Source organism: Haliotis rubra, unplaced genomic scaffold (genome assembly GCF_003918875.1).
Source record: "Haliotis rubra isolate DU_JTF1 unplaced genomic scaffold, ASM391887v1 Scf132, whole genome shotgun sequence".
Lineage (NCBI taxonomy): Eukaryota > Metazoa > Mollusca > Gastropoda > Lepetellida > Haliotidae > Haliotis > Haliotis rubra.
This window is the reverse complement of record NW_025765248.1, coordinates 538,907-552,500: the sequence shown is the minus strand read 5'-3', so window position 1 is coordinate 552,500 and position 13,594 is coordinate 538,907. Positions and strand designations below refer to the sequence as shown.

At 42.8% G+C, this 13,594-nt stretch overlaps 1 protein-coding gene across 1 annotated transcript in view; it reads left to right on the top strand.

Moving 5' to 3' along the window:
- Positions 1-9,896, top strand: part of LOC124267584 (cytochrome P450 2F2-like) — a 10,300-nt gene extending 404 nt beyond the window's left edge. Inside the window, exons 2-7 of the mRNA XM_046702539.1 lie at positions 1,511-2,012; positions 3,134-3,346; positions 3,939-4,053; positions 4,903-5,168; positions 6,720-6,847; positions 9,275-9,896. Of these exons, the coding sequence (XP_046558495.1) occupies positions 1,511-2,012; positions 3,134-3,346; positions 3,939-4,053; positions 4,903-5,168; positions 6,720-6,847; positions 9,275-9,503 (1,453 nt within the window). The 3' untranslated portion in view covers positions 9,504-9,896. The remainder of the gene's footprint in view (positions 1-1,510; positions 2,013-3,133; positions 3,347-3,938; positions 4,054-4,902; positions 5,169-6,719; positions 6,848-9,274) is intronic.
- Positions 9,897-13,594: the final 3,698 nt, after the last annotated feature.

The window sequence follows — 13,594 nt, the reverse complement described above, 5'->3', positions numbered from 1 at the left end:
TGTTTAATAACGATATCTTCAAACGTGACTATCCTAATATAGCTCAACACAGAACAAGATGATCATAGTTTTTTCGCTTCTTGTTTAACGTCTCCTTCAGCGATATTACAGCTGTACGACTGCGATTTGTGAATAATCGAGTCTGGGCCAGACACAATAATCCAGTGATTGACATGTGTATCGATCTATGCAACTGAGACACGATGACATACATCAACCTAAGTCATGAGCCTGACCACACGGCACCTTCTGTTGTCTGATACGACAAGCATGGACTGTTGAAGACAATTGCACCCAGGATCTTCACGGTTGCTGATTGTAGTATTTCACAATCGTAGCTTTTCAGTCTTACGCCTTCGTTTTAGCCTTGTAACGTTTGGAGAAACATTGATTTCCAAACAAATCCAGGTTTGAAGAGTATACATATATTGCAGTTTAATTTCAATTTTTTTATATGACTTGTATTCGTAAAATCAACGGTCTGAACATTCTTAAAGTGTAAAACCTACAAATACAAATATTGGTGTGATCAGAATATAATGATAATGATCGACGACACGTATAATGATAACAATATCAATTGTAACACATGGCATGTCTATTGATGCATCACAAACGTATGCCAGTCAGAAGATGTAGAAGAACACCCTATTCTCTCATACTACTGTTCATAAATAACAAAGGGGGCGGTGGGGTAGCCTAGTGGTTAAAGCGTTGGCTCGTCACGCCGAAAACCCGGGTTCGAATCCCCACATGGGTACAATGTGTAAAGCCCATTTCTGGTGTCCCCCGCCGTGATGTTGCTGGAATATTGCTAAAAGCGGCGTAAAACCAAACACAGTCAGTCAGTCAGTCAGTCAGTCATAAATAGCAAGAACTTCTTCTTCTCTTTGTAACGACATATCACGGCTTAAAGATTGATGAAAATATTATGGATATACAACTTCTTTATTCTGTATCCATAACATTATCATCATTCTTAATCACCTCAGCTTCTGAAAGGTCCATCAAAGTAATACCACGGCTTCTTCCTCCTCCGCTTTTTACGCCGCTTCTAACAATACTCCAGCAATATCACGGCGGGGGGACACCAGAAATTGGATTCACACATTGTACGTATATGTGGGGAATCGAACCCGGGTCTTCGGCGTGACGAACGAACGCATTAACCACTAGGCTACCCCACCGCCCCCATCAGGATGAATATGTGATGGAGGGACAAGAAGTAATTCGTTACAAACAATAATAAAAGTTGTTATCAATAAAACGTTGCATGTATTAAAAAAGATTAGCTTAAAAAAAACCCACAAAAAACGGAGGGTGTTCTTTTACGTCTTTTGAGAGGTATGGCTATATCACCTTTGGCAAATACATAGTATTATACAGGTTCAAATTCGTTTTTCATTATGTTTCAGAGTTGTTTCAAGAGTCACAAGTTTCTATGTTACTAACTAAGCCGCGACCATGATTATTGTAGGCCTTTTGTGGCCATATTGACTATATTGTATAGAACTCTAAGGTCAAGGTCACGAAACGATCACAGCAACCTTCCTCCGGGTCCGAAGCCACGCCGGTTTACCGGGAACCTACGGGATTTAAAACTTGAGAAAGTACCCCTGGAACTGGAAGAGCTCGGGCGTCCTTACGGCGGTATTTTTACGTTTTACGTGTTTTCACACCCTGTTGTCGTTCTCCATTCCTACAAACTCATCAAGGAGATGCTGGAGTCGTCCGAATACAGCACAGCGTTCAGTGGAAGAATAAAATGTTACGCAGGGATTAACCTGGTCCCAGACGACATCGTGTTCCAGTCCAATACGGAGAGATGGCAGCTACTGCGGAAGATAGCGCATCGTGGGATCAAGCAGTACGGGACGTCCCTGCTGAACGTGGAGCGACATGCACAGGAAGAGTTGCGTCGAGTTGTGGCGCGACTCAGAGACTCCGGATGCCGACCCTACGACTGTCTGGCGGACATACATAATTATGTCTGTAATGTGATACTCATATTGGTCAGTAGACACACATCTGGACCGCTTGCACAAAGCGATCTTAGCGCTACGATAACCGTAACTCCCTACTCTAACACAGAACTAAGATAGTCGTAGTGCTAAGATCGCTTTGTGCATGTGAGCCCTGGGCACGTTCAACAAAGTCATTGTGGTATTAGTCTGTCTCACAGTCCCTGAACCACATTATTTTCCCTACAGCCTTGCCCTCCCGGCATTGCTAAAGCCCTAAATGAAGCAAGTCTAGATTTTCCCAGGTTCAGGAATCTCTGGTCTCCCCGGGGCTCCTTGTAAATTTAAATGGGTTTATCTGTGGCAATCAAAATTATATATATTCAGAGACTAAGAGTTAGTCTATTGTCGTATGTGACTGTTAAACTATGGGAATCACGATGAACGTAGCACTACAAGCCTTTTGTAAAACGGGTCCATGGCGCTGAGTCCGTTCCAAGTGAACGTAACGATATGAGTGTTGTTTATCTTTTTTAAAGTATGGGGTTTCTTGCCGGATACAACCGGGTCCTGGCCCTTTTCATAAGTCGATCGTGCGTAGCGCTAAGACTGCAGCAAAGGTTTGCGACATAGTGTAAGTTACGAATGACGTATACGCTAGTGCTTCACTACCATTGCTTTGTGAAACAGGACAACGACCCATCAGCTAGAATCTTGTCACTGCGAGCTTCGTAAATGCCACAATTAGAGTTGCACGTACGGTAGTCGTATCAACATTTAGTGCATCTATGCTTGAACAGAAACCTACATAGTTCTAACACTGGTATTGCTTTCCGAATGGAACTCCTACCCGTTCGTAAAGTTCACCTCATACTCAGTCGTCGAGCCATTATCGACCTCCTAATCGTGCCCCAGTTCCTGAAAGGCATTATGTCCCCCTCCAACCAACTCCTTCCACATTGCTAAAGCCCTAAATGAAGCAAGTCTAGATTTCTTCCGGTTTTGAATCTCCCAACTCACTGGGTCTTCTTTTCAATTTATTATAATAAAGCAGAATTATTTTTGTCTATCCAAATTATATATATTCCGAGCATAAGTCTGCCTGTGACCTCCATTTCATCCCGATGACTATTCTCTACAGATAACCATTCTAGTTCTTCTTCCCTACCCAGGCTGTAGGCAGACGTTTCGATCCAGGAGAAGACATTTTGGAATACGTCAATAACATCGTTGACGGCTTCAATTACATCACCCACTTCAAACGCTCCTCCATCCTGGACACGATGCCGTGGACGGCCTGGATTCCCTCCGAGACTGGTAGAACGTGCAGGGACATCAAGACAAACAGAGACAAACTCATTACAGCGATCGAACAGATGAAAGAGGTGCCTACAAGTTCTGGCAGCGCGCTGTAGACGTTAGGACATAAAAAGAACCCAAACAGTCGCATACTATTCTGATTGTCTTGTACCATCTTATTTCAGTGGGGTCGCTTTTAGGCCCCCTCTATCGTCATTCTATCTACATCATGTATTGACGAGGGTTTTAACGCATTGTACCCAAGGGGTGTATCGAGTCAGTATTCTGCTTGGGTCAGACTCTTCATAGCCGTGAAATATACCTGTGAGGTTCTGACTGTCTGACAGGATGTCACTGTTTAAGCTATGTCTGACTGTCTGAGAGTACACGAAGCTTCTGTTTCAGCGTCAGGCGACTCTGTCTGCCCGCCTGAAACGATGTTACCATTTCAGCGTCATAACGAGGCTATGACTGACTGTACACGAGGCTACTGCTTCAGCGTCAGGACGAGGCTGTTTCTGACTGTTCAATAGATGTTACTTTCTAAGCATCATTGCGAGACATCTGACACAATGTTACTATTTCAGCGTCAGGGCGAGGCTATACCTGACTGTCTGTACGCGATGTTACTTTCTAAGCATCACTGCGTGACTATCTGACACAATGTTACTATTTCAGCGTCAGGGCGAGGCTATGCCAGACTGTCTGTACACGATGTTGCTGCGGGAGCGCGACGCGGGAAAGATATCTAGGAACGCCGTCAAGGGGGTTCTGCTGGACGGGCTGGTGGCAGGTGCGTGACGGCTGTAGTCGCGTGTACTCGCCTGAATACCATGGGGAGCTCAGGTTAGAGAGTAAGTAGGGTTTAACGACGCTGTAGCAATAATCAAGCCAGGTCGCGACGGGGGACAAAACAGAATGAATTTTACAAATTGTATTATACAGAGAATTGATCCTGAGCCTTTGGTGAAGCGAGCACTTTGACAACTAGGCTAACACCACCTTCCAAGGTCACGTTGGAAAAATGGATATTTAATCGGAACTACTTATATACACATGTGTGGTTTGTAGTATTTCATATAATAATTGTGAAAGAAACACATTGCCATTCCTCTTGTCTTGTTAAAGTTAGGCAAAGAGGATTATGTCTGCTGGCAGTGAAGAAAGCGTTTTTTACACAAATGGTTCTAAACGTATTGTTTCGGAACACAAATCCCCTGAAATCACACAGATTATTTTTTTGTATAAACCTTCTTTGTAGTGACACACGGTGTCTATATATTATGTCCTGAGACACTTCAGCCAACCGGTCGAAGGAACAGCAAATATCGCCCCGTGACAAGATCGTGTTCAAACACCCATTTCTATTTGACAATGAACCCTTGAACGTCAGCACCAAACAGGGACCATTGCAATTAGTTCGACCAAAGTTGCCAGCATCAGTATCAAGCACAGGCGTTTTATTGTGCTTGCCTTCCATACTGAGAAGGGTCGCCGACACAAAAGTGAAATACGTTTCATGTAACGTAGAACCGTGGGATAAAAGCAGTATGTTTAGAATGTTCCTGTAGTCTTTGAATACAACGTTAAACCCACTGTCGTCTTCCTTCGCGATGTGACACTGTCTTCCTTTACCTGTCAGGTGTGTTGACAACGCGGGGGACGCTGTACACCATGCTCTTAACACTGGTTCATAACCCGGATGTACAGAAGAAGATTCAAGAGGAAATATCGCAAGTTATCGGAACAACGCGCTTGGCGAGACTGCAGGATCGGACCAACATGCCGTATACGAGAGCGGCCATCTTGGAATCTCTCCGCTTCACGCCTCCTGTGGCCCTCCCTCCAATGAGAACATGCATCCAGGACACTCGCCTGCACGGCTTTCACATACCTAGGAAGACAATGGTGAGGAGTGAGTGAGTGAGTTTAGTTTTACGCCGCACTCAGCAATATTCCAGCTACATGGTGGCGGTCTGTAAATAATCGAGTCTGGACCAGACAATCCAGTGAACAACAGCATGAGCATCGATCTGCGCAATTGGGAACCGATGACATGTGCCAACCAAGCCAGCGAGCCTGACCACCCGATCCCGTTAGTCGCCTCTTACGACAAGCATGGGTTACTGAAGGCTCATTCTAACCCGGACCTTCACGGGTCACAATGGCGAGGAAGCACATCGGATTTTTTGGGATTAAAATATCACCCTCAAACATGTTTTCTAAAATACAAATCCCAACGTCCCTGTATATTTGTATGTCTCAGTTATTGGCGCTGGTCCTGCTCTGTAATTCGCATTCTGATAGATGTTTTAGACTGAGGAGCATTGGAAATCAATCTGGTGAGTGAAGTTCAAGGGCGTAAAATTTGAGGTCGCGAGATCGACGGGAATCGAACTCCCTTCTTTAATACTACTTACACACTATTATCCGTTGTATTCACTTGTAATGGTGCGGCTATGTGCGTTTGGCCATCCGTATGTTTAATGGGTTTCTCATCTCCAACCTTAACCAGTTAAATATCGGGCGGGCGGAAAAACAAATGTTTTTCACAAATTGTCTGACTTATTTTTCGAAATTATAGAGTGAGTGAGTGAGTTAAATGTTACGCCGTTTCAGTATTTCAACAATCTCATGGCGTGGGACACCGGAAATGAGCTTCACACATTGTACCCATGTGGGGAAACGAACCCGGGTCTTCTTCGTGACGAGCGAACGCTTTAATCACTAGGCTACCCTACGGCCCCCGAAATTATAGCTATCAGGTGACTGGTTAATAGCCTTTAAACTCATTTATGATGAAGATCACGCCAACTGTTTCGGAAACCATTCTATAATAAAAGTAGACGAAGAAAGATGAATCTTATCTACTTTTTATGTAGTACAGGGGTAAGAGTTAGTCTGTCGTACAGACCCTGAAACAAATTTATCTCAGACAGCCCATGCAAGTCTAGATTTCCCCCAGTTAAAATGAAGAAACTCTCTGGGCTCCTTTTCATTATATTTTATGAGTATTTTTTATCAACAGTTTTATCCTGTAATATACGTTCATTTCAGAGACTAGATGTTAGTCTTGGGTGAGGGTATGTTTTATCATATCATATCACAGCAGCTGGGTAAAATGAGATATGAAAACGTTTTAATATTTCACATCGGAATGAAATTTCAGTTTGGGCGGGAGATGGAGACACAGGAGAAAAATACGGACGACCCTAGCCGCAAATTGTGAAATATTTCAACACATATAGTCATGGAAACGAATAAGGGAACACATGTACAAGTGTTCCTCTATTTATTTCCAGATTTTCACCCACAGCGCAATACATACCTTGTGAAGAAAACTGGAAAAGAATAAAGGAACACTTGTACTTTCATGTGATCTTTTATTCGTTTCTATGAGTTTATTTTTATCAACCGTTCCCTTACATCTTGTCTTCAGTATGTGTTTTTCTGCCCTAGGTGTGGTACAATATCTGGTTCGTGCATCATGACCCTTCCTTCTGGAACGAACCGTACAAATACATCCCGGAACGATTCCTGGACGAGCACGGTCAACTCGTGCCCCCAGAGGACCAAAGGAGACAGAGGTGAGAGGGAGAGGCGGGGGTGAATTATGATGTGAATTGGGGAGGATGTGTGGTGGTGGGTGAGGGTGAGGGTAGTGAGGGTGGTTCCTGGTTGCGTTAAAAAGGAAATCTAACATATTGTGGTTATAGTTTCATGGCATGGGTAATATGTTATCAATGCCTTTCATTCTTCGGCTGTCTGTGAAAGCTCACTCGCCCACTCACTCACTCATGGGTGTGTTGTATTGCTATTAGCTCACACACTCACTCGCGGGTGGGTGTTATTGCTATCAGCTGTGGAATGATAGTTGGAGATTTTACACGCGCTTCATGACAGAGAAGGGGTAACCAACTGCTGTGTCCATTCCAAACCCAAGGTTGTTCGCTCGATGGATAGCAGTATTTCACCAGAACACACGGAGCATGATTTAAGCAAGCCTTGTCTTTTTAACAACATACAGTCCGTCTGAGTCAGAAACTGACTGATGAATTGCAAATTTTATCATTATACATAATTGCCACATAAATATAAATAGTACACACGTTTATCATTTACTAATACCCAACAGCTTTCTTATATTTGAAAATTTTCCGGACTCCACCAAAAAAGTTGTTTAAGAAACTATCATCATTGAAAACGCAAAAGTTGTTATCTGTCGCGGCGGGGCCAACTTGCACAAAGCAAAATTATAGTTGTAGTTCCCATACTTTAACATATAGTAACGAGCAGAAAAAATGCGACAAAAAATGCGATCCTACTATCAAAAAAGCCGAAATACATTGTTTCTAGCTGCCAGTAGCTTGCCTCGTTGGTATGGAATTATCTCCCTTGGGTTCAGGGATGGCTTGATAACGTGACCGCGTTGCTAGCAGACGATACTGAAGCTTTGCCATGACGTTACAAAACAACAGAAATCGACTCTTGGCATATCATGAAGCAGGTGTTACATTCGTCACTAGACTTGTGAAATTGACGGTCTGCATCGGGCCTCTATTTACCGAAATTTGAAGAAATTTGACGCAGGGTTAGGGACAGAGCGACAGGCTGGATCGGGACGTCGTGCTACTCATGGGGCAAAGGATTACTGTCACTGACGGGGTTGTAGTACTATATAAAAGGATTCCTTATATATAGTACTAAGACCCCGTCAGTGACAATATATGCCTTGATGGCAGTTTTTAGCGTTACAAGCCTCTGTGTGACAGACGACGTATTGCGCGTCTCGCGGCGGCGTACCCAAACTGGTCTGCAAAACAGCTTGCCGTGCTTCAAGTCAAGGAACCCCTAAGGTATCAGATTGGACAATCAGAAGATCTTTAAAGCAATCTGGATATGTCAAGCGAGTGCCGAAGAAAGTTCCGTTGATGACAACAGCACATATGGAGAAAAGGCTCGAGTGGTGCAGGGATGTGAGGGTACAGACTTTTCAAATGTGATTTTTACGGACGAATCAAAGTTTCAGTTTTATAGGATCAAAAGAAAGAGGTGGTCAAGAGGTGGACGTAGCTGCAAAATGGTTCCGAAGTTCTCACCCACTGTCATGGTTTGGGTGGTATAGGCAAACTCGGGGTAACGCCGCTGCTAACTATTACAGGAAGGATGGATTCACTGTCAACTTATACAAGAAGGCATTGTGGAATCCCATATAGGACAGAGTGGAATACCTTTCAAACTTTTACAGGACAATGCACATGTACACAAGTCAAGACACACCTGCAACTGGTTTGAAACGAGTCACGTAACCTTACAAAAATTTCCAGCGGCATCGACCTGAACCCAATTGAAAATGTGTGGCAGATTATGAAGGACAAATTAGAAAAGTTGGAACCGAAGAGTGGTCTAATCTCCTCGGTCAAATATGGGTGGACCTACCTAAAAACTACATAGACAATTGGATTGACAGCATGGGACGCCGTATTCAGCAGTGCATCGAGAGAAACGGTGGGCTAACAGACTATTGACTTGCATAAATGTAAACTTCAGTATCCAGAGTGGATGTATGTAAAATATAACTGAATTTATCAGTAAATAAATTTTGAAACTACGTCTGTGAAAAGTCGCATTTTTCTGCTCGCCTTTTGTACATAGGCGGCTCCGGGGTGGGGTTTGGGTTTGTGGGTTTGCAGGGGTGCGCGCAACCCTAAATGACCATTGAAACTCGGGTGAAAATAAAGTGTGCACCCCTTCTTTTCTCAATAGTGAGCACCCCTTTCTCAATCATTCAGACTGTCTCAGCGCTAAGATAACTTTGTGCAAGTGGGCACTGGGCATCGATTTCATAAAATTTAGTTGAATTAAAAAGTGTTATTTTTCCACGTCTGAAAGAAAATCCAGGCCGGATGGCTGGATATGGAGGACACAGAAACAAATACGAACAGCCTAATCGGTGTTTCACTCAATACGCACGATCGGGAGGGACTACCAATTACTTGTATTATCTGTTTCAGGCTGCTGACATTCGGGATCGGCAAGCGTCAGTGTGTTGGTGAAATCTTGGCCCGGGTCCGTCTCTTTCTGGGCGTGGTCACTATACTACAGCACTTCCACCTGGAGGCTGACCACGCCCACCCACTCCCCTCGCCTGACCCTAGAGACATTGGCTTCACCGCCTTCTACAACACGCCCCAGTATAAGATCAGGTTCAAACCTCGCGATAACAACACACCAGGATACTGACAGAAATAATAGGAAAACAAATTACAAAATAAAAATAACTTCCAATTTTCTGCCGTCATGTTGCACGAACTATATAGGAAGGGATTGCTCGGTGACGGTTTACAGTTAATCTAGACTTCACCTCACCTTCAAAAAGCTTTGTGCGCAAGAGAGCCATGCAACCCTGGATTGAACAGGGAATCCTGCGTTATTACTGCGCCATCATTGCCAGAAATATTACAAAGGTTACAGAACGAGTTGACCCTAAAAGCCGCAATCTGAACCAGGTGTACTGCCGAGCTACTGGACAAGGCTCTGTTCCAAATATTCTGGTGGTACAGCATCAATCATTGGCGTAGTCAGTTAGTAATCCCGTGATGATCCAGGTCTCCCGAAACCCACGCTTGCCGTAAATACCGGTATCAGGGCGTCCGACTTGGCTCCTGCATGTCATCGTATCCCAATATTGCTATGATCGATGCTCATCATGTTAATCACTGGATTGCCCGGTCGAGGCTGTTCACTGCATAAATAAGAATAAGAAACTATAAGAATAAGAAAGCTACGCCAATGTTTGATGGCGGCTAAACATGAAACAAACGAGAAATACATTTGGTGGTGATGCATGTCCTGCCACATTACATTCATCATATATCAATGGGTATCTCACAACAGCTGACGTACACATGGCGGATCAAGGACACGTCGCCATTTCACAGTCCAGGAAGCAGAGTGAAAATGTCTACTGTCTGAGCCATGTGAGCGTCTTGTCTCCGTCTTGGCTCCCGCTGTCTCTGGATTGCTGGTAACGAGGCCTGTCTCTTATGTGCTATTGTTTATTATGTTCCTAAAGTGCACCGTCGCGTGCAGTCGACGCGACATTGTTCAATACAATTAACACTTTCTTTCAATACGTCAATACTTTCACAAAGTGAGTGAGTGAGTTTAGTTTTACGGCGCACTCAGCAATATTTCAGCTATATGGCGTCGGTCTGTAAATGATCGAGTCTGGACCAGACAATCCAGTGATCAAACGCATGAGCATCGATACTTTCACAAAGAATACCAGGCGACTTCAGTTTGATCCCTAATATTCTAATTGGCAATGTACTCCAAACTTCGAGGGGCGGTGGGGTAGCCTAATGGTTAAAAGCGTTGGCTCGTCACGCCGAAGACCCGGGTTCGAATCCCCACATGGGTACAATATGTGAAGCCTATTTCTGGTGTCCCCCGCCGTGATGTTGCTGGAATATTGCTAAAAGCGGCGTAAAACCAAACTCAGTCAGTCAGTCAGTCAGCCCAAACTTCGATTGCACTCAATCACCTGCTACCAGTGAAAACATCAAGGAATATTGAAACTTCATTGTCTTGAAGGAATTAGGTTATGTTATTCGCCAAACTAACATTATTAGCCATTTCGATTCCGATTAAAAACTGTATAGAAAAATCAACCGAGACAAGAACGTGACTAATTATGTTTGCTTGTTTCATGAACAGGACTCAACTATTGATTTTTGTCTCCATAATGTGCTGAAGTTCGGATCTAATGACTGATAAACGTTTACTATAATATCTGGCTCTATCTTCATAAGGATTAGATAAAACATAGTGATTATGTAATATTGATATTTCTTACCCATCTAAAAGTTACAGAGGGCGAACGCCTTGACATTACATTTTAAATATTTAAGTTACATTGACAAATATGGATTTCAGAGGATAAGAATCAATATTTTTATTCGAGTATATCATTAATTCTGTTTCCCAATAATGAGGTCGGCCTGGTTTCATCATGTTCATTTCTAATGGCAAGGTATGCTTCTAATGGCAAGGTATGCTTACGCCTAGAAGTAATAAACAGAACAGGTGTATCAATTTAAAATACTTCTCTCTCTCCCTCTGAGGTGATAATGTGAGGATTGGCACGCATGCACGTACGCACGCACGAGATGAATGAACCTGTTGGATCGAAGTTGAAGAGACGTACGTAAATGCCTCGACACAACCAAACATTAAAAGCATACGAAGGGACTACGTATTTACTTCGCGACAACCGGAAGTTCGATACATAGAGAATCTCACCCGAGTGTCTTTTGATATCAAATATATCACCACGAGTTGATAAAGTTACAAATATCCGAGGCTTGCCGAGGATATTTTTACTTTTATCAACGAGTGTTGATATATTTGATATCAGAAGACACGAGGGTGAGATTCTATTTATCATCGAAATCACTCTTCATTAGTTTTCAATGAAATGTACATCTCTGAGCACGGTACTGCCATTAGAACAGCAGTGCAGCTATGTCATAGCATTGTGACGTCATCAAGTTCATGACGTCATAGCATTGTCTCGGTATCGTACAAAATCTACTGTCAAAACGATATCTCCTAGGAGATATCGTTTGATCTCACATAAGCAATATCTCCTGTGGAACACAGCTTTGGATGATAATAGAGAATTCGCAGAATTCAGTGTCTTCTGATCTAAAGTTACAAATATCCGAGGCTTGCCGAGGATATTTTTACTTTATCAACGAGTGTTGATATATTTGATATCTCCTGTGGAACATCAAAATCTTTGGATGACATCTCTGAAATCCAAGACTTGTCCGACATTGTGGTCATGGACGTCTTTAAATTGTACATCTGTCAAAACGTAATGTCTATCTCATGGATATCTGAACTAATGATAAATCCACCGACAGGGATGCATCTGCAGTAATGTCTAATGGCTGAACTAACCACTGCAACTGCGGCTTCTCTCACATTCAAGGACGCGACCTGTAAATAGCTATTAGAAATTGCGACTCTGTTGCATCATTTAAATCTTATATCCACGTGAAAGAAAAATGTGAACCCAAATATTATTCATATGGAATATTTAAATGTTTTGCACACAAGATTAAGATATGTGACGAGTGCACATTATGATTTATTTAGAATAAATATTTAAAAAATGACGCATCATGTTAATGTGGCCATGGATGTGAGAATGTTTTTCATGACTTCCTTGAATGTCCATTGTATGCTATTCAAAGACATAAACTGTCACAATCTCTAGAAAGTATTGTTAAAATAAGAACACTGATTGGTATTAATCTTATATTACATGGAATGCAGGTGTCTCATTAACTTTAAAACAAAATGTTTTCAAATATGTGCATATCTATATCTCTCCAACAAAACGTTTTCTCAGTTAACTTCTGTTGTACATATCCTAGGCCTATTATTGGGAGAGGGCTTTTTGTAAAAAAAACCCAATCAAACCTCTCAGTGACAAACCCGTGTTTGTATTCGATAGTAATTGATAGTAAAAACAATTTTGATAAGAGAACTCATTTAATCATTTATCACTCAATCACAATCAAACTTCTCTGGAACCTGTTTCAGACTTACCCTACACGACTCACAAGACAGTGGACTGTTCCATTATACCCGTGGGTGTTACCCTAATTAACCTTCTAGTTCAGTGTCTGTCAACTGGTTGTCTGTCAAACCATTTGTCTAATGGCCTCGGACGCTTAGTAAACCTGATCCAAAATACCAACATTGAATATATACTAGGCACATAAAGAAACTGTGCATACAAAAATTTAAAATCTAAATTTATCAAACCTGTGTAGACCCATAAGGATTTAAACTCAGAGATTAGTGACATGTATCCAACATGCATGCACGTGCCACGTTCCGTGACGGCAGTAGGTTCGTCCTTGAGACGTGCAATACGTTGTTGCACCTGCATTCCGGGAAAGAGAAACAGAGCAAATGAATGCCACACAATACTGTCACTTTGGAAACCTCAACCCCTGCCTTTGCGATCGTTCAAAAAATTAAACGGCTATTGAAACGTATAGCATGCCAAGGCTCACGTCTGCACAACGTCATGAGGCCATTGGGATGGTCCGTGGGGGAATGTCTCAACGATAAGTGGCTGCACATTTCCACTGCCACAGGAACACCATTTCTGCCCTGGTGAGACGCTACCAGAACACAAATGACGTCATCGTATGGACGTCCACGTATAACAACGCCAAGACAGGACAGATGGATAAGGGTGACCTATCTTCGCCACAGGTTTTAGACTGCAGTGATGACTGCCCGAACCATCC